This window comes from Hyaena hyaena, unplaced genomic scaffold, assembly GCF_003009895.1.
Source record: "Hyaena hyaena isolate Hyena2069 unplaced genomic scaffold, ASM300989v1 scaffold_1015, whole genome shotgun sequence".
Taxonomy (NCBI): domain Eukaryota; kingdom Metazoa; phylum Chordata; class Mammalia; order Carnivora; family Hyaenidae; genus Hyaena; species Hyaena hyaena.
Window position 1 is genome coordinate 302,142 of NW_024081652.1, and position 18,964 is coordinate 321,105.

The 18,964-nt window shown below is 36.1% G+C and overlaps 1 protein-coding gene across 1 annotated transcript in view; it reads left to right on the top strand.

The window, feature by feature from the left end:
* The window catches only part of CAAP1 (caspase activity and apoptosis inhibitor 1), a 52,673-nt gene extending 37,710 nt beyond the window's left edge, over positions 1 to 14,963 (top strand). Inside the window, exon 6 of the mRNA XM_039221807.1 lies at positions 13,761 to 14,963. Coding sequence (XP_039077738.1) covers positions 13,761 to 14,107 — 347 coding nt within the window. The 3' untranslated portion in view covers positions 14,108 to 14,963. The remainder of the gene's footprint in view (positions 1 to 13,760) is intronic.
* Positions 14,964 to 18,964: the final 4,001 nt, after the last annotated feature.

Below are 18,964 nucleotides of genomic sequence, written 5' to 3' on the forward strand. Positions count from 1 at the left end.
TAGTGAATGATAGACACCTTTAAGAATTCTCTTGTTAACAAGAGCTTCAAAAATTTGAAAGGTAGACTTTAATAGGGGAAAAATGTTTATCAGTGGTTAAACTGTCTGATGGAAGTTTAGATATTTTCTATGGGCTTTTTTTTTTCAGCCTTTTAGACTAGTGGTCACCAAAGTGTAATTATACACACTTCCAGAGAAAGCAGCAAAAAGAATACCAGTACTTCTAAAGTAAATGAAATATACAAACTTATATACTTGTCTCTCCATTTTAAAATTTCTGATTGCATGTATCATTGTATTAATACATACTAATTTATTGTTATAATACATATTATTTTATAAGTAAATAATATACACTGGAGCAGGCACTTAACGTTTTCACTGATAGGTTTATGTAAGTAATGAAATTGAGAGACTATCATAAAGAATTGATGATGGTCACAGCTTACTTGTTTATTACTTAAAAAAATTAAATGTGGTAGAAGAGATTTTTGCCATCACTTTGCAAAGCTATTAAATATAAAAGTGTGTGAGACCATTTGAATTCTTAAGGTGAGGGAAAGCCCCAACTGATTTTTGCTCTTACTGTTGTTTTTGTTACTGCTTTTGTTCTAAGCAAAGGTGAGTAAGTAGAGGGCCTATAACAAAAAAAAGAATGAAGAAGTGAATTTGCAGTTGAAAAGGAGTTGAGTTTTGCCAGAAAGAACTTTATAACCATAGCTGAAGGACTACATACAAGTTAGAAGAAGCTAAAAAGATAATGAGAAAAATGCCCTCAGAGATTTGTGTTGCTTTGGGAAGGAAGAGAGAATGAAGAGCATCGGTTAATTAAGCGGTATTCGTGTTCAGAGCAGTTTGACCTGTGTGTTGCTGTCGAAGCTGCTGGATGGGCAAGTGAGCTCTTGTGCTGCCTCTTCCTTTGAGGAGGTACACTGGCGGCATGAGTGTGAGAGCTGTGGGGAGACGGAAACAAAACTGTTCAGGCCACTCGGAGTTTGGAAGCACAGAAGCATATGTACCATTGATTTGCTCTCAGAGTTTGAGTCTGATTTCTTTTTTCCTCGCCCTTGATTATCTCGTTGACTGGCTCTAACAAATTAGAGCCACAGAATGCAGCTTCTTATTGTGAGTTAACTTTAAAGGATTTTAAGAAACTCATTATGGGGAAATGAGGTCCACTTCAACAATTGGTGAAGTAAAAAGAGATTGTGGTGTAACCATCAGTATGACTTTAGAACTTATATTTCTCTTCTCATTCCTTTGTGCTTTTTCACAAGTTATTACCAGCAATGACAGCAGACAGGATCCTCCCGCCTTTTCATTTGTCTCTTTCTGTGTGTCGTAATTGAACAAAAGGGTGAAAATTACATTTTGTTTGGCAGATTAGCCCATACTGTTTCTTTACCTTTTGAAGACCCCTCTGTTGCATTTAATTTTGCAACTTTTCTGAATTAAAAAAACAAAAAAGTACACTGGCAGGGTTTTTGGATCCACGATGCCTTGTGTGTGTTTTTCAATAATGACATTATGAAGGCTTTGATTTAGTATCTGAGAAAAATGTGGGTTACCATGCTTCTTTAAATTATACCCATTCTATCTTGTGGTTTCATAGGATCGTAGACATACTATTAGGGCAGCCACTTCAGAGGTTACATAGTCCAAACTTTTAACGGAGTTTGGATCTCCTTTGGATCCACTGAGCTTTTCAGTAATTGTGTTCTTGTCCAATTGTGAGCAAAAGTCCCTCCTGTTATAGAAGTACTGCTATTAGTGATTTGGATTTTGACTATTCTAATAGATGTGTAAGTGGTATCTTACTGTTTTACTCTACTAATGATATATGATGTTAAGCATCTTTTCATGTGCTTCTTTGTCATCTATGCATCTGCTTTGGTGACTTGTCTTTTCAGATCTTTTGACCATTTTTTTTTTAGTTGTTTTCTAACTGTTGAGTTTTAAGAGTTCTTTATGTATTTTGGATACCATTCCTTTATCCAGGTATGTTTTGTGAATATTTATTCCTAGTCTGTGGCCTGTCATTTCCTTAATAATTTTTCATATTTAATACATACTTTTTAGGTCCATGCCTCATATATTGTATTTATTCAGGTGGGCTTAAGGGACCTTGTACAAAACGAAGATAAATTCATTCTGAGCCAGCATTCTCATCATTGATGCTTCACTGGTCATTCTGATTCTGTTAAGATCTGGGAGGCACTGTAGAATTTTTAAATGCATAGATCTGTGAAGTATACTTGGGCTTGAATTTTGGTTCTGCCACTTCAGTTGTGTAAACTATAGGGCAAGTTACTTAAACTCTTTTCCTCAGTTTCATCATTTATAAAGTGGAGATAGATAATAAATATGAGTACCTATTCCATTATGGTTGGCATAAGGATTAAGCGCGTTAATATATGTAAAGCTCTTTAGAGAAGTGATTAGTACTTAGTAAATGCTCAGTAAACATCCGCTCTTGTTATAATTGTTTCTTGTTATCATTATTGTAATCAGAATTTCTGCTTCATCCCCTCAGTATCACCCTGGCTGTCTCTAATTGGTAAAAGTGTCTCTATATTGAATCATAGTCTGCCAGTACGTAATTTCCACTCATTTGTCCTTGTGTGTCCTTTGGATTATAGAAAATGAATTTAGTGCTTTTTCTAAATGATGTCCCTTCAGATTTTGAAGCTCATCCCTTCTTCCAACAAACAAATTGTGGTTTTGTGCTAGGCACCAGAAAGATAAATAAAATATGGCCTGGCTTGGAAAGAACTTCTCTAATAAAGAAAAATAGATGTGTAAATTAATTTTTCATATCTACCTGTGTCTGAACTTATATGGTCCCTGTCTCTCCTCTTAACATGGGTGAACTCCTTGTGTTGTGGAGACCAGCCCCAGTATACTGAACACATTCTCTTTTGATACCTGCAGGTGTTTTTTCTCTGTCCCAAATTATTGCCCCCATCTGTGTAGTAAACAGTTGCCAGTAACTGTTTCACTGATGTGGCTGAGTCCTTATCTTGGCCTGTCAGCCATGTTTAACACCATTAATTATCCCTCGTTCCCTGATACTTTCTTCTGTTTCCTTTGAGTTCATTGTCTCCTCTACTTGATTTCTAAAGGGTGAGTGCCCCCATTCTCTGGACTGTTTCTCTTTTCTCCGTCGTAACGTCATTCCAGGACAGCCAGCTTCAAATTCATTTCCCCAGTTCAAACTTCTTTCCAACCCTTTATATCTAGCTTCCTTATTCGATGTTCAGTAAGCAACATCTTTATTAGATGTTCAGTAAGAAAATTAATATGTTCCAGAATAAATTCTAGATTCTTCCCTGACCTCTCCCCAAAAGCAACAAAGAAGTAAACGGTACCGCTCCCCCTCCAAAACTTGCTTCTCCTACAGTCTTCTCCATCTTAATAACTAGCATTTGCATTCTTCTGAGTGTCTAGGCTAAGAACTTGGGAATCATTCTTGAGTGTTTTCTTTCATCTCTGTCAGCAAATCCTGTCAGCTTTTCTTTCACAATGTGCAGAACCCAAGCACTTCACACCTCTTCTTGGCCATATTATTCTGGTGTTGATTCTTACAGCATGTTGATCCCCTCTGTTTCTGTCTATGCTCCCCTGTAGTCTCTGCCCTATAGCAGTCTGAATGACTGGAAAAATTAAAACTAAAAGTAATCATGTCACTGTCTTATCAGAGCCTTCCAGTAGCTTCCCATCTCAAACAGAATCTGAAGTCCGTCCTTCCTGTGAGCAGTACAAGCCATAATGTGATACGGCCTGTCACTCCCCCCCCCGCCCCTTGTTTTTTCTGTGCCTTCCTCCTCACTTTCCTCTAGCATTACAAGCGCTGTTGTGTCAGAGACCTGACTTTTGCTGTTCCCTCTGCCTGCATGTTCCTCCCAAGATAACCAGCAGTCTTCTGCATATCATGTAGATCCCCCATCAGATGTTACCTTTTCTGTCTAAACTACTTAGCAGTACTTTTTTCAGAGGTAATTAACCTCTCAGTAAATTTTGAATTTTACTGAGCATTGATGTTAGGTTTACTGTACTGTAGTTTTTAGAAGTGACCATTTTTCGAACACAAAACTCTGATGCTCTGTTATGTGTCTAGTTCACAGCATATATCTGAACATAAATGTTAATCTGTACTTTGTGACTACAAGTTTTAGTGCCTGTTATGCCCTTTGTCCAAATCTGAGAATTAAACTTCTTCACACCAGTGGTGTACTCTTATTTAGATCAGGTACTTGTTCTGTAAGATCCCACCTCTCCAAATCCACGAGGTCTTCCATAACTTACTTGTGTTTACCTCACCTCTTCTCTCATACAGAATAATTATCACCTAGTTCATCCTACTGTTGTCTGTTTAATTGCTTATCTGATCCATCGTAAAGGCTGGCAAGAGGTCCCTGTTGTGCTTTTTCTACTACAATGGTGATGTTTTCAGAGGCAATAACTTTGGATCCTGCCCTTTTCTGTGTTCTTATGTGTAATTTTATCTGTTAGGCTCACATACTTCTGTATTAAATTTAGCTCTAGCACCTGTCTTTCCATTCTGTTCCTTACACTTGGAGTTTCCTCCTCTGTCAACATCATGTATGAGATTGTGAGACCTATTTCATATCACATCTGTAGATCTCCTTGGATGTTTCCGTATTGCCTTATACACTCAAAAATTCTGTTATACTTTACACTGCACAATTTAGCACTTCAAAGTATCATGTCCATATTTTAAGCATACCATAAAGGCAAAATCTGTGCCTTAGATATGCTACAGATAATTTAGTTTACCCTACCTGTAGCATTTTGTAAGGCCCACCTCTTCTGTGGCCTTTTTGGCACCATTGTGGTGTAGGTAACAGATACTGAGTTAATATTTATTGATTCTTGGAGTAATCTATGAACTTGTCATTCATGAAAGTTAGGTTTATAGGCTGATGGAAACTCAGTTGTCCAAAGTTGAGTGTGGGCTTGTTAGTAACTAGACAGGTTTTCTATACTTAATTGTTTGCATGTTCTTCTTTATCTCAGTAACAATCAGATAATGTCATGATTAAATTTTGAATATGGTAGTTAACATCATACACTTAAATTTAAATTAGTAGTTTAAAATACTACATGAAAGAAAATAGCCAGGTTCTTCCAGTTTTGCTGAGAGAGAGATTAAAGTCCTCTACAAAAAAGGTTATTTTTATAAATTAAAAAACCAGTTGTTTCTTTTTCAGAAAATAAAGTTTTGGTTTCTTCAAATGGCTAGAACTCACTAGAACTGTTACAAGTTGACTTTCTACAGTTAGAATATAGAATTATATTCCTTATAATTTAAAATTTAGTAAAACCAAAGTTTTCTGTTGTCTCAGAAAAGAAATCCACAGAGGCATAGCATTGCTAGCCAGTGAGCTCTGGACTTTGTTCCTAATGAGATTGTGGCAGGTTGCTAACACTTAGAAACCTTGGAGAGTTGAGATTCGAGAGGGAAGGACCAAGAGGGAAGGATGGTGAATGTGCTATTCTAAATGGCATAACCACTGAATGTGATTAACTGAAAATCAGATGAGAAAACCAAGTAAAATAGTTTAACCCTTTTGATAACCCATTAGGGATATTGGGATTCTGATTTTGTGTTCTCCTCCAGGATATATATATATGTTTTTAGGTATTTTCAAAATTGTTCTTGTAGGTTTCCGAATAGAAACTACCATAAGAAACGTTTTTATCTTGGAAATTATCAAAAAACTTTTTTAAGAAATAGGAACACTAACGTCCATGTACCTCTCTCCATTTCGGTTAATCTCCACCTATGGCTAATTCTTTCATCCATACCCCTGCCTGCTTCTTACTGCTAGATTATCTTAAAGCAAATTCTAAACATCTATTCAGCTCATCTGTAAATATTTCAGTATGTTTGTATCTCAAAAATTAGATTCAGAAAATGTTCAGGGTTTAACTTACCACATGCATTCATTGATTTTATTGTGATATTAAGATTGATTGGAACAGGTGTTATCAGCCTAACAACCAATGGTTTTAATATCTATTACTGTTTAGATCTAGTATTTCATTAGGGGTTACAGAATAGTGATATTTTTAATCCTCAGATAACCGAGTGTTTGGTTTTCTCAGGTTTTCTTATACTAGTTTTTAAACTGTATTTGTATGAATGGAAATCCAGATAAGTTCCCTATATTACAATTCGTTGGATACTGTCTCTTTTTAATCTGTATGCTTCTCCTTCCCATCCCTCCCTGTCACTCTCCTTTGCTCTCTCCTTCTCTTCACAGTTTATTTCTTAAAGAAACTGGATTGTCAGTGTTTCTCAGTTTGAATTCTGCTGTTTGCATCCCATTGTTTTATTTAATGTTATTTTTCTATAAATAGGTAGTTGGATAGAGAGCCTTCATGAGATTAATGTTCAGTTTTTTGACAGTGTTTTAGAAGCAACATTGTGTCCTTGAGGCACATAATATACAGTTACCTTTCTTTTTTGTGATCATATTCATAGCCATTGGGATATCTTGTCCACAGGGCTGATAGAAATGCTCTTGATTTCTTGAGGCTAGCTTTTGTTGGTAATCTAGCTTTTTTCTTCTGGAAGTTTTTAGTAATTATTTTGCCCCTGAGTTAGGATTTTTTACAGGATATGTCTTAGGTATGATACACTGCAATTGGCAAGCCTTTTCACTGTGAAGACCTTCTTTAGCTCAGATCACTCTTTTTCTCATAATTCTCCCTCTCTACCCATTTTTCTGTTTTCTTACTTATTCTGTCACTTTATTCAGTTCCCTGCTCAGATGTTTCCTTATCAAATCACATTGATCACTCTCTGTGAAAGCATCCTGCTATCTTCTTATCCTGCCTTATTTTTTTCATAACACCTGATATTTATAGTGTTTTCTGTGATTTAAATATAATACAAGGACTTGTTTTTTTATTTACTGCTGTTTCCTTAATGTTTAAAACAGCGCCTTGTACATAGTAGGTGCTCAGTAATATTTACTGAGTTAATTATATTAGGTTGTTGGACTCGTGGGTCATTCATCTCTTAACTTTTATTGCATATTTTAAACATTTTTAATTCTTTTCTACATTTAGAGGGGTTTTTTTCTTTCACTATCTTCCAGCAACCACTGAATGTTTGCTTTTGATGACTGTATTTTAAAATTCTAACATTTCGGGTCTCCTGGGTGGCTTAGTCGGTTAAGCGTCCGACTTTCGCTTAGGTCATGATCTCGCGGTTTGTGTGTTCGAGCCCCGCGTCGGGCTCTGTGCTGACTGCCAGCTCAGAGCCTGGAGCCTGCTTCAGATTCTGTGTCTCCCTCTCTCTCTGACCCTCCCCTGTTCACGCTGTCTCTCTCTCTCCTAGAAATAAATAAAAAATATTAAAAAAAAATAAAATTCTAACATTTCTTGTTCTCTGTTCTTCTTTCACTGCATCACGTACTTACTTTATGGCTGCAGGGTCTACTTCAGTCTCTCTAAGGATACTAATTAGACTCCTCTGCCTTTCCTTTTCTTCCATTAGATTATCTTCTGATCCCTAGATTTTCTTTATTCTGTCCTTTGTTCATCTTGATTCTTTCCTTCCTGCAGCTAGGTTTTTCTGAAAGCTGGTTTGGGTCTCATCAGTAGTTGTTTAGATATATTTCAGACTCTAGGAGAGCTCTTTAAGTGGATGAGGTGGGCCTCCCACTAGAGTGCTGGGGCATGTGGTAGGGAAAGGAAAAGAAAGAAGGAAGTGTTCAGTTGGCCCAACTATTCTGAATGGGTTTAACTTCATTATCTTGCTGTGTGTTTCACAGCCAACTCTTCCTTGCTTCCAAGACTCTCTAAGAAAGAATTATACTTGTCTGTGGTATCTTTGGCTGTGGTTTTGCTTTGCTTTTATTTTTCTGTCAATTTCATCCTGCCTGCTTACATTTTGTAAAACTACTGGAAAATGTCTTTTTAAAATGATACCTTTCTTTGTTATCTAATATTAAGGTTTCATTTTTTCTTTTTAAACTTTTTACAAGGTTATATTCTTGGAAATTGTTGAAGAAATACATATGTTCATAGAGCAAAACTAGAAAGCTCATTTTCTTTTCTTCTCTACTTTAACTTTCCTCCCCTGAAGTAACCACTATTAATAATTTACCTTTGTTATTTTGAACATAGAGACGGTTATTACTCTTTAGCTTTCCTGTTGACTTCATCATGTCTTGATCATTTTTCCATCTTCTGAATATATTAATTTTTTTTACAGATGGATAAAATTTCTTTTTTAACTAATGAGTTAAAAGTAATATTTAATTTGCATTTCTTGGTTAGAAATTAAGTTGAGCATTTTTAATGTGTTGATGCTTTTTATTTCATATTTTGTGAAATGCTTGACTTGTTTCTACCCTTTGCCCATGTTTGTAGTTTTTTCTTTTTCTTTTTTTTATTTCAAGATACTTTATTCTTAAGACAGGTCACACCACTAAGCTTCCGGCCCATTCTGTCGCCGCACAAGCTACAAACGCTTGCTTGAGCAGCCGAGGGGTGCTCTTCAGTAGCATGTTTGAAAAGTGAATAAAAATCCATATAAAACAAATATTCAAATAGTTTCCATAGGAACATAGATAAGTGACTCTCGTCTCCTAGTCTTCCGTATTGTTGCCTCCGTGCCGACCCTACTTCCAGAGACATTTCAAATCTAGCAGTAATTAAGTTAAATGGTCCCCCAAATCCCAGATTTCAGGCTAAACTCGAGGTTAGCAGCTCCAGGAGCGGCACCTACGTGTTAATACTCTCCCAGGCACAGGTGGTGGGGCTGCTTCGGGTGCAGGACCCAGGCAGTGCTCTCACGTCCGGCTCCTCCACTCTGGGTGGGAAGTTGTGGTTCCGGATCTGCTGCATCAGTTGCCATAGTTATTTCTTAATGATGCCTGGACATTGTATGTATTATATTTGCCTTAAAATGTATTTCATTAATATTTTATTATAGAGTGCCTCTGTCTTATTTTTTTACGGTGTTTTTTCTCCCCCTCAGAGTTCTTAATATTTATTTAGTTAAATTTGTTGATTTTTCTCCTTTATGGATTCTCTGTTTTGAGTTTTACCTATAAAGCACTTTATCCTCAGTTAATGTGTAGTGTTTTATTCTCAGTTAATGTATAGTGTTTATGCTTTTATTGTATTTTTAAGTATCGGTCTTCTGTCACTTCAGTGGGTTCTTGGTAGGGAAGGGAATTAGATATGTGTGCTCAATTTGCCATCTTCAGCAGGAATTCAGACAGATATTTAATTATTCCATGTTTTAAGATTTGTCTTCTGGCTTAATTTAATAATTCACTATCAGGGAGTTTCACGAGAATACAGTCACTCATGACACTAGATACGCCTCTGTTTTATGCATTAAAACTACTCTTAAGTTGAATTATTAGCAAGTGGAATGTAGGCTGTATTGAGTTTAAATATGCCAGCATTGGGGCGCCTGGGTGGCTCAGTCGGTTAAGCATCCGACTTCGGCTCAGGTCATGATATCACGGTTTCTGGGTTCGAGCCCTGCATCGGGCTCTTGCTGACAGCCAGCTCAGAGCCTGGAGCCTGTTTCAGATTCTGTGTCTCCCTCTCTCTCTGACCCTCCCCTGCTCACGCTGTCTCTCTCTCTCTCAGAAAGAAATTTTTAAAAAAACATAAAATTTTTTTAAAAATATGCCAGCATAACTTAAAAATCCTTTAAAATTTTTATCCCTCAAAACCTTTGTGATTAATTCTTGTACATTTGTATATTTCCAGTTGGGTATTTAAAACTTTTATTTTAACAAAAAGCAAACCTAAGATAACACACACATACTTAAAAAATTTTTATTTTAACAAAAAGCAAACCTGGGGCACCTGAATGGCTCAGTTGGTTAAGCGTCCGGCTTCGGCTCAGGTCATGATCTCACAGTTGGCGAGCTGGAGCCTGTTTCAGATTCTGTGTCCCCTTCCCTCTCTGCCCCCCTCCTGCTTACCTCTGTCACTCTCTCAAAAATAAATATACTTTAAAAAAAATTTAAAAACCTGAGACACCTGTGCACGCGCGCACACATGTATGCATGTACAGGCACGCACATGCATGTGGAATGGTGGAAGGACAGGACAGACAATACTGATATTGTAAGGATTTTGAATGAAACATTTTGGAGTAAGGTTACTTTTTTTAGAAACAATGTACAAGTTTCACCCCTTCTACCTTGAGGATCATAATTGATAAGAAAAATCTATAATTTCCTACTACCAAGAAAGAATAAATTATCTTTGGAAGTATATTCATGTGTTTGCAAGTGATACTTTAAAAAGCAAGTTAGAAGAATGATGACAATTATGAGTGAAGTACATTCCTAGGTCTTCAAATAATTTGCGGTATTACATTGTACAAGTCACCTACTTGTTTTCATATTTGTGAAATGAAGTGTTATGCTAAGTTGTTTAAGACACCAACTCTACAAAGAGTTGGCGTCCATGGTGCAGCTGTAATGGGTAGATGGGATCCTTGTACGTATTCACCAATACTGTGTGTGGAGAACTCAGTCACTTAGACTTTGGATAATGTTTTTCCAAGTTTATTTATTTATCTTGAGCAGGGGAGGAACAGAGAGAGAGGGAGAGAGAGAGGGAGAGAATCCCAAGCAGGTCCCACACTCTCAGTGTGAGCCTGATGTGGGGCATGAACTCAAACCATGAGATCATGACCTAAGCTAAAATCAAGACTTGGGCACTTAACTGATTGAGCCATGCAGGCACTCATGGATAATTTTTTTTAAAGATTTTATTTGTAAGTAATCTCTACATCCAGTATGGGGCTTGAACTTACAACTCCAAGATCAAGAGTCATGTGCTCTACCAACAGCCAACCAGGTACCCTGATTTTGTATAATTTTAAATGTAAAGAGAGAACACCAAATTTATGGAACGCCATTTCTTCAGTGATAGGATATGTATAGCTGTTTAAAATAAAGAAATAAAGCAAAGCCCACCTTCTGCCCACTGAAAAGTTTGAAACAAACTCATAAAATATATACATTAAAAAACTTTCTTGTCAAGATTTACCTCCTTTGAAACATGGGGAGTGTGTGTATAAAACACTTTAACCCTGAATCTCTGGTGCTGATAACTTTATAAAATAAGGATTTTATTATTTTAAGCTTGAGGCAGTGAGGCTCTTTAGCTGTGGTTACTTCTTTTCTTAAGCTTATATAAATAGGCTTCAATAATTATCTGAATTAAGTGAGAATATATATAGCTTAATGGTTCTTAACCATTTGTTTGAAGTGTTTGAAAAAACACAGTAATAAGATGAACATAATGTACATTCCATTAAAAATATTTATATACATTCATATATATCCCTGTAGTCTTTTGGTAAGAAATATAAGTTGGTGATATATGATATTCCGCTAAGAAGTTTACCATCTATGTCTTAAGGACCTATGAGTAAAGATTCTCCACTTATTTAATGAAACTATCTCTAAGATTTGCTGTTGTTATTTACCTACATATAAACTCAAAGCAAATTAATTTCACAAAATTATAGCTACTTCAGAATTTGTGACTTAGCATATAAAGGATTCCATAGTTATAATATTACACATTGAAACCTGTACTCAAGATAATAAGTGAGCTTCTGTTAATATTACCTGGATACTGTAAATGTACTTCTTTTCTCTAGAAAATCTGTTGTCCTTTTAAAAGGTTACGTGGGAGTGCCTGGCTGGTTCAGTCAGTAAAGCATGTGACTTTAATCTTAGGGTTGTGAGTTTGAGCCCCATGTTGGGTGTAGAGACTGCTTAAAAATAAAAAAACCAACAGGTTGTCACATGAAAAAAAGTAGAGCATGACTTATTGACTTGTTACGTACCTTTCATTGTCTACTGCTGTCAGTAGGAAATTATTTTGTGTTATTATGCGAGTGATGAATACAGTAAGTGAAAGATAAGTGGTAACCATATCTTGGGAAAAAAGCAAAATATCTTCAAGTATTGTCATTTTATAAACATTTATATAGACTTAACTTAGGGTAGTATTAGACCTTGTACTTTAGAGATGTCCTAGGGACAGTTTGCCTTAATTTTCAGGAGAGAAATTCTGGGAAGGTAAGGGATTTGCTCAAATCACATACTTTATAGTAGAGCGAGGCTTTAGAACTTGGGTATCCTAACTTTCAGACTCTCCCTCTCTCCCCACCCACCATTATATTCTTCTCTTTATTCATTATCAGACAACAACTTATAGTTTGAAAAACAGATTACATTTTTTCAAAAACTTATGTTTTAAAATCTTTTAAACAGACTGCAGATTTTCACTCAGAATCAGTGAGTACAAATTTAGAATTTTAGAAATTCTAAATTTGTTTTTGTCTCAAATTGCAATACTTCTATAAAGCATTATTTCTCTACATAAAAAACTGTATTCTTTTTTTTTAAGCTATTTGGGAATATTTATTTCTTTGGGGGAGATATGTAAAATATTCTTGGGCATCAAATAAAATTTGCAACCTTTTTTAAAACAAGTTTTATTTGTGGACACAAATATAATTTAATGATTTATTTTTCCACTTTAATTTTAGAATAGGGAGTAGTGTTTTAATTATTAGGATGTGGAGGATCAGCCAAGGTCAGTAAATTGTTATTACAAAACCAGTGGAGTAGAATTGTTTATGGCCTACCCTATAACATTGCATTATCAGATTTTCCATCTGTCAGTAAATAAGTTTTTCCTACTATAAGAAGACTAACAAAGCTAACACTTGGGGGATCATGACTTAAAAAAAAAAAAACATTTAAAAGATAAATAAATTGGAGGTATAAGTGAGCACACAAAGTTTAAAACACCTGGACGTCAGTAATGTCCAAGGCTAAGGTAGTTGAGGGCCATAATCTGTGCCTATAGTCAAGGTTTTAGTATCAGTTATAGAAGTTTTATAACAAACAAATTTTTTAAAGTTATTGTGTACTAACTTTATTAATTAAAATTCTCTTGATGAAGATTTATCTTATCTTAGAAAATGGCCTTAGGTATTCTCCTTTAATTTATTGATTTAGAGGGGCATCTGGGTGGCCCAGTTGATTAAGCATCTGACTTTGGCTCAGGTCAGATCTCACAATTTGTGAGAGCCCCGCATCAGGCTCTGTGCTGACAGCCCAGAGCCTGGAGCCTGTTTCGGATTCTGTGTCTTTCTCTCTCTGCCTCTACCCCACTCATGCTCTGTTTCTCTCTTTCTCAAACTATAAAAAAAATTTTTTTTTAATTTATTGATTTAGAGCAAAGTGTTTGAAAAAGCATATGATAATTGCAATGCACATGGTGTCCAGCTTGCCAATGATATTTTTCCTTTTTTGTAGTAAAGTATTTTAACTCTTTCTAGAATGGAATTTTACTTTCTTGCCAATGAGCAATGCTCTCAGACGGTTTCCAACATCACCTTTAATTTTGTAACGTAGAAGCTTCACTGTAGTATAGTGTTGTGACGTTTTAATTAGGGAAAGAGATTATGTGATGGTATAAATTTCCCACTGCTTCCATGTTCTGCTAAATTAGAATGAAAAATACATTAAAATTTACATTAAATTATATTTGTTTTTAGAGTTGAGGGGTTGGGGGAAAATGGATTGGGATAAGGATTATGGAATGTGTTTGGGTCTCCATGGTGGGAGGTGGGGTCAAAGTAGCCCTTTAATCATAAATAGAAAGGATATTTTGACCAGGGCATTAAGGTTACATGGTTCTTTCCCCTTTTTTGTTTGTTACAGGCAAAGGGGAAGATAGTGATGTACTCAGTATAAATGCAGATGCTTATGACAGCGACATAGAAGGCCCATGCACCGAGGAAGCTGCCGCTCCTGAGGTCCCAGACAATACAGTCCAGAGCGAAGCTGGTCAGATAGAGGACCTGGAGAAAGACATTGAGAAAAGTGTGAATGAGATTCTGGGGCTGGCAGAGGGTAGCCCCAAGGAGCCCAAAGCAGCCACCCTGACTGCTCCTCCACCCGAAGACGTTCAGCCTTCCGCACAGCAGCTGGAGCTGCTGGAACTGGAGATGAGGGCGAGAGCTATTAAAGCCCTCATGAAAGCTGGTGACCTCAAAAAGCCAGCCTAGTTACTTGAATCTGAATTCTAGGTGTGTTTGAACAAAGCCACATCATACCATTTTGTATATGAAGTTTATTTTGGGTCTTATGTGATAGTTTTCATGTAACCCTTATTAGGTAAACTCATCTTATGCCTCAAATATCTGTGGTTTTTTTGGTTGTTGTTACTTTCATATTATATATGTGTCATTTGTTGTATGAATTGATGGCAAATAACATTGGATAACCTGGATTCTTTGTTGGATGAGTATTTAGCTCTGTCTGCAAATTGATATCTGAAAAGCCATTAGAAAAGAGTCACTGTATTTTTCCCCTTCGTTTTTAAATGTTTTGGCTTCAAACCTAAAAGCTTAAGAAAGATTTGACCAAGCATGTTTCTCTTAAGGCTACCTATGTTTTGTAGTAGAAAATTAAATTATTGCTCCTAGATTTATTAACAATTTAAGAAGTTTAGTCATGCTTCTATGCATTTTTAAAATAAGTCCATCTTGAACACACCTTCTGTGGGTGTGGATTTACCAGTAAAAACTGAATAACATTTTTTTGTTATAAGTCTTAGAGGTCTGAAATGGCTAAGAAAAATGTTTTGTATAAAAGAAAAAACGGACTTAGGGCCATTTTTAAAAATGTGGAAGTAATCGCCCAACTTTAATTCTAGCAGACAAGCCATTCTAACAGGTATTTGATTTTATCGGGCACTTTCTTCAGGTCTCTTTTTTTTTTCAGTAAAAAGGGAACATATTTTCATTTACATTCCAAGCTATCAGATAAAGAATATTTTATTGTACAGGCTTTTACCTCGTGTTTTTGCTTGAAGATCTGATGTGCTATAATTCCATGAATTAAAAATAATAAAGACTATCATTCTGGATCTGAAGACTTTTGATACATTTCCAAAAGCAAAATTAACTTCAGAAAGCTTTGATAACTTGATGTTAAAATTAATCTAGTTTTGTATAGTTTTTGTAAATAAATTAACATCCTGCCGCAATAACGGATGCTTTTTGCCCCATCACTAATTGTAGTTGTTTGATACCAAAATAAATTTAGGTAGAGACTCTTAATTTTTCTTCCTAAAATATAAATCTGAAACCATTGCTTTTATACTTGCTTACAAATATATTTTATTTGTAAGCCATGCTCTCCTAATGTAGTATGAGGATTTTCATTACACATAAGACCTCCAGGGATTGTGTTCTATTAATTATATCTAAATCTCAGTTTCTTCTGGAAATAGTGTTTATGATACATTAGAATTCCAGGGTTACAAATTTATTTTTTTCTTGTTTTTGAACATGACTGTTATTCCCCCCCCCCCCCCACTGCCCAAATCTTTCTGATGTAATACAGTCCTATATCATTTGAGGTCCTCTTTTAGGCTGTTAAATGTGGGTGTGACTTCATTTATTTTTGTTTTTATTTATTTTTTTTATGTTTATTTTTGCCAGAGTGAGACACACAGTGTGAGTGGGGTAGGGACAGAGAGTGAGGGAGACAGGGAATCTGAAGCAGGCTCCAGGCTCTGACAGCTCAGAACCTGATGTGAGGCTCGAACCCATGAATTGTGAGATCATGACCTGAGCCAAGGTCGGATGCTTAACTGACTGAGCCACCCAGGTGCCCTGATGTGAGTGTGATTCCACTAGTGAGTTCTCTCATAGCTACTGCTTCTAGATGAGAATCCATTGATTATAGGAAAATAATTTTTTAATTCCAACTTAAACTAAAAATTACAATAATAACAAAGTAGTATGGAACAAGCTGTTTTGCTGCTTACTAATTATAAAATGCAGTAGATGACACATAGCCGTAGACGAGGGTCTGAGTGCTCTATAGCCGATGAGTCACCCCCTTCACATGACATGGTGTGTCTGCTCTGTTCAGTGTGCAGAACAGTGCACAGGACATCTGACCAGAGTGTGAGGTAGAATAAGCTGAACAAATTAGAAGCTACTTAGTTTCCTACCTTGGAAAATCAGCTTTTACTCTTTATTTTTTTAATGTTGAAAGACACGAGAGCTTTTTTGAAAAATAAATGGCTTTAGAGAACAGGAATACGTTTGTTTTAGAAAAGACCACATATTGATCTAATGCTGCCATTTAAATCCCCAGCTCACAGGTATTTATTAAATAGTCTTGTTCAGAATCTCTGACTCAGGGATATTACAGGATAGACTTGAGCACAGAATAGACCCGAGCCCGAGTACTAATAGAGATGTGGGTGCTGCTGCTTTTCATGCCTCATTTCTCCCTTGGGCCAAGATAAGGAGAATTTTGAGGTAGTGTATAATTAGTAAAATAAAAGAGCAAAAAAAATATTTTTGTTCATTTATTTATTTAGAGAGAACCGGGGAGAGAGAGAGAGAGAGAGAGAGAATCCTAAGCAGGCTCCGTGCTGTCAGCACAGAGCCTGACACGGGGCTCAAACTCATGAATTATGAGTTCATGACTTAAGTCAAAATCAAGAATCAGATGCCTAGCCAACTGAGCCACCCACGTGCACCAGCAAAAAATTTTTTGACAGCCTTATTCTTTATCAAAATTCAAGTATCCAGATATTTGGTGAGGAACTTGACCTAAGTCAGTCAAGTGGTATCAGGTGGTAACTGATGATAATGGGTCCTATACGTTAGGCCTTGGGCCAGTTTTCGCTATTCCTGCTAATTCATATGCACTCAGGTATAGATCTTAAAAACCTACTACGGGGTGCCTGGGTGGCTCAGTTGGTTAAGTGTCCACCTTCAGCTCATGTCATGATCTCAACAGTTTATTGAGTTCAAGCACTGAGTCAAGCTCTGTGCTGTCAGCTCAGAACCTGGAGCCTGCTTCTGACTCTGTCTCCCTCTGTCTCTGCCCCTTTGCCACTTGCACTCTCTCTCTCTTTCTCAGAAATAAACATTAAAAGAAAAAATGTTATTAAAAAAAAAAACCTAAACCAGTGTAACATACCAATTATGAAAATTTTAGTAAACCTTCCCAACCCCAATTCTTTTGTTGAATGCTATTAATTCTTTTAAACCAAGAGGTAGTGAGTGTACTTTTTCCTTATAAATCTTGCTGACATAGCCTACTTTAAGCAAATTATTAGGTTTTAGGGAATGTTTTGCTATCTGAGTAAAGGTGTTATGAATCATTTGAATAGTAACACAAATTGCAAGAAAATGTACATTTTCCAGTGCCATTTTCAAGGTAGATAAAGGAGGAATGAACCCACAATTTAGGCCAAATAAAGTTGCAGCCTAAAAATTTCAAAAATATCTCAGTTCTATTTATCATGAAAAGTAGGAAGAAAGTTTGGTTATAGATATTTTTTCATTATTGTACCTGTTTAATCCTTAAGTAAAACTCTGATATGCTTTAAGTAAAAACTATTTTTTATATAAAACTATTGTTTGTTTTTTATATTTTCTTCCTTTTGGTGGGGACAGGTTATTTTCTTGTTTTAATGTTAGTATTTTCCATTATCAAATGCCCTTCTTGAACATTTCCATTTTATGAAACAGGCATAATGGCATTTATAGCCTGTCTCTGTGATGCTGTTGTTAGACTTTGCAGTTGCCTTTCAACATTTTCTTTCAAGTAGACTCCCTTTTTTAAAACAAAAAGTGTCAATAGACATACAAATATATTGACTTGATATTTAATCGTTATTTGAAAATGCATTGTGATGCAAAGAGTGTGAGAATTAAAGGGCAGAACATTCTTACTCTGCACAAGCCAGCTATGTAACCTTGAACAAGTGACTGTAAAATAAGGAACATAAATTGTTAGCCGATATAGAAGATTTCTTTCTGCTATAACAGTCTGATTTCAGTACAGAATGCTATACAATTTGGTAAACTTATTTCTTACCTCTTCCCTTCCCTTTTCCCCTGATTCAAAAATGAAGCAACCTGTTAAATCGTTTTTTGTGCTGCAGTGTTGCTGGATATGAACAACAATCCAGTTTCGGTTTTTTTTCTTTTTTCCTTTTGCCTGTTAGAGTCTTCACTGTCATGATCTTTTGGTAAGTATATTGTCTAGAATTATTCAAATTGGCCCATAAACTTAAGTTATCTTTAATTTACTGTTTTATTTAATTTCAAGATAATAAGTAGATGATTTTAATAAAGGTTTTTCCCCCTCAAGGCTTCATAATGGAAAAACGGAGCTCTCCTTCCCTATTCTTTTTATACCAGCTGTTGCTACTAACAGATAGCCACTTTCAAATCTGTTAGATATTTTTCTATTTATCTCTGTATTTTTTTTTTTTTCCCTAGGAGAGAGAGAGAGAGAGACAGCGTGAGCAGGGGAGGGTCAGAGAGAGAGGGAGTCACAGACTGAAACAGGCTCCAGGCTCTGAGCTGGCAGTCAGCACAGAGCCTGACCCGGGGCTCGAACCCACGAACCGCGAGATCATGACCTAAGCGAAAGTCGGATGCTTAACCGACTAAGCCACCCAGGCGCCCCTTATCTCAGTATTTCTAAGTAACATAATTATTATGCTGTTTCCTGATATTTCAGTTTTAGGTTTTACTGACCTGTTTTGGAAGATGAAGATGAAGATCCATTCCTTCTACCTCTTTCCTAAACACATGACTTCCTCCTCCTCCCTCCTAAGACAGTGCAGTTCCCTCATGCCTCTTGGTTAACATTCACTATTTATACTGTTTTGACTGTGTAAATACTGTTCACAAATGGGTTGTATGGTATGTATAATTATACTTTCTTTTTTGGTCCAATTCCTGTTTTAAGTTTTTTGGAATTAATAATATAATTACCCTATTATTGCACTCTTCTGTGTAACACACATTGACTTATACCCTCACTGTCCTTCGGGGTGTAAATCTCTTCTCAGGAGGTTCAAATATATAATCTTATGTTTT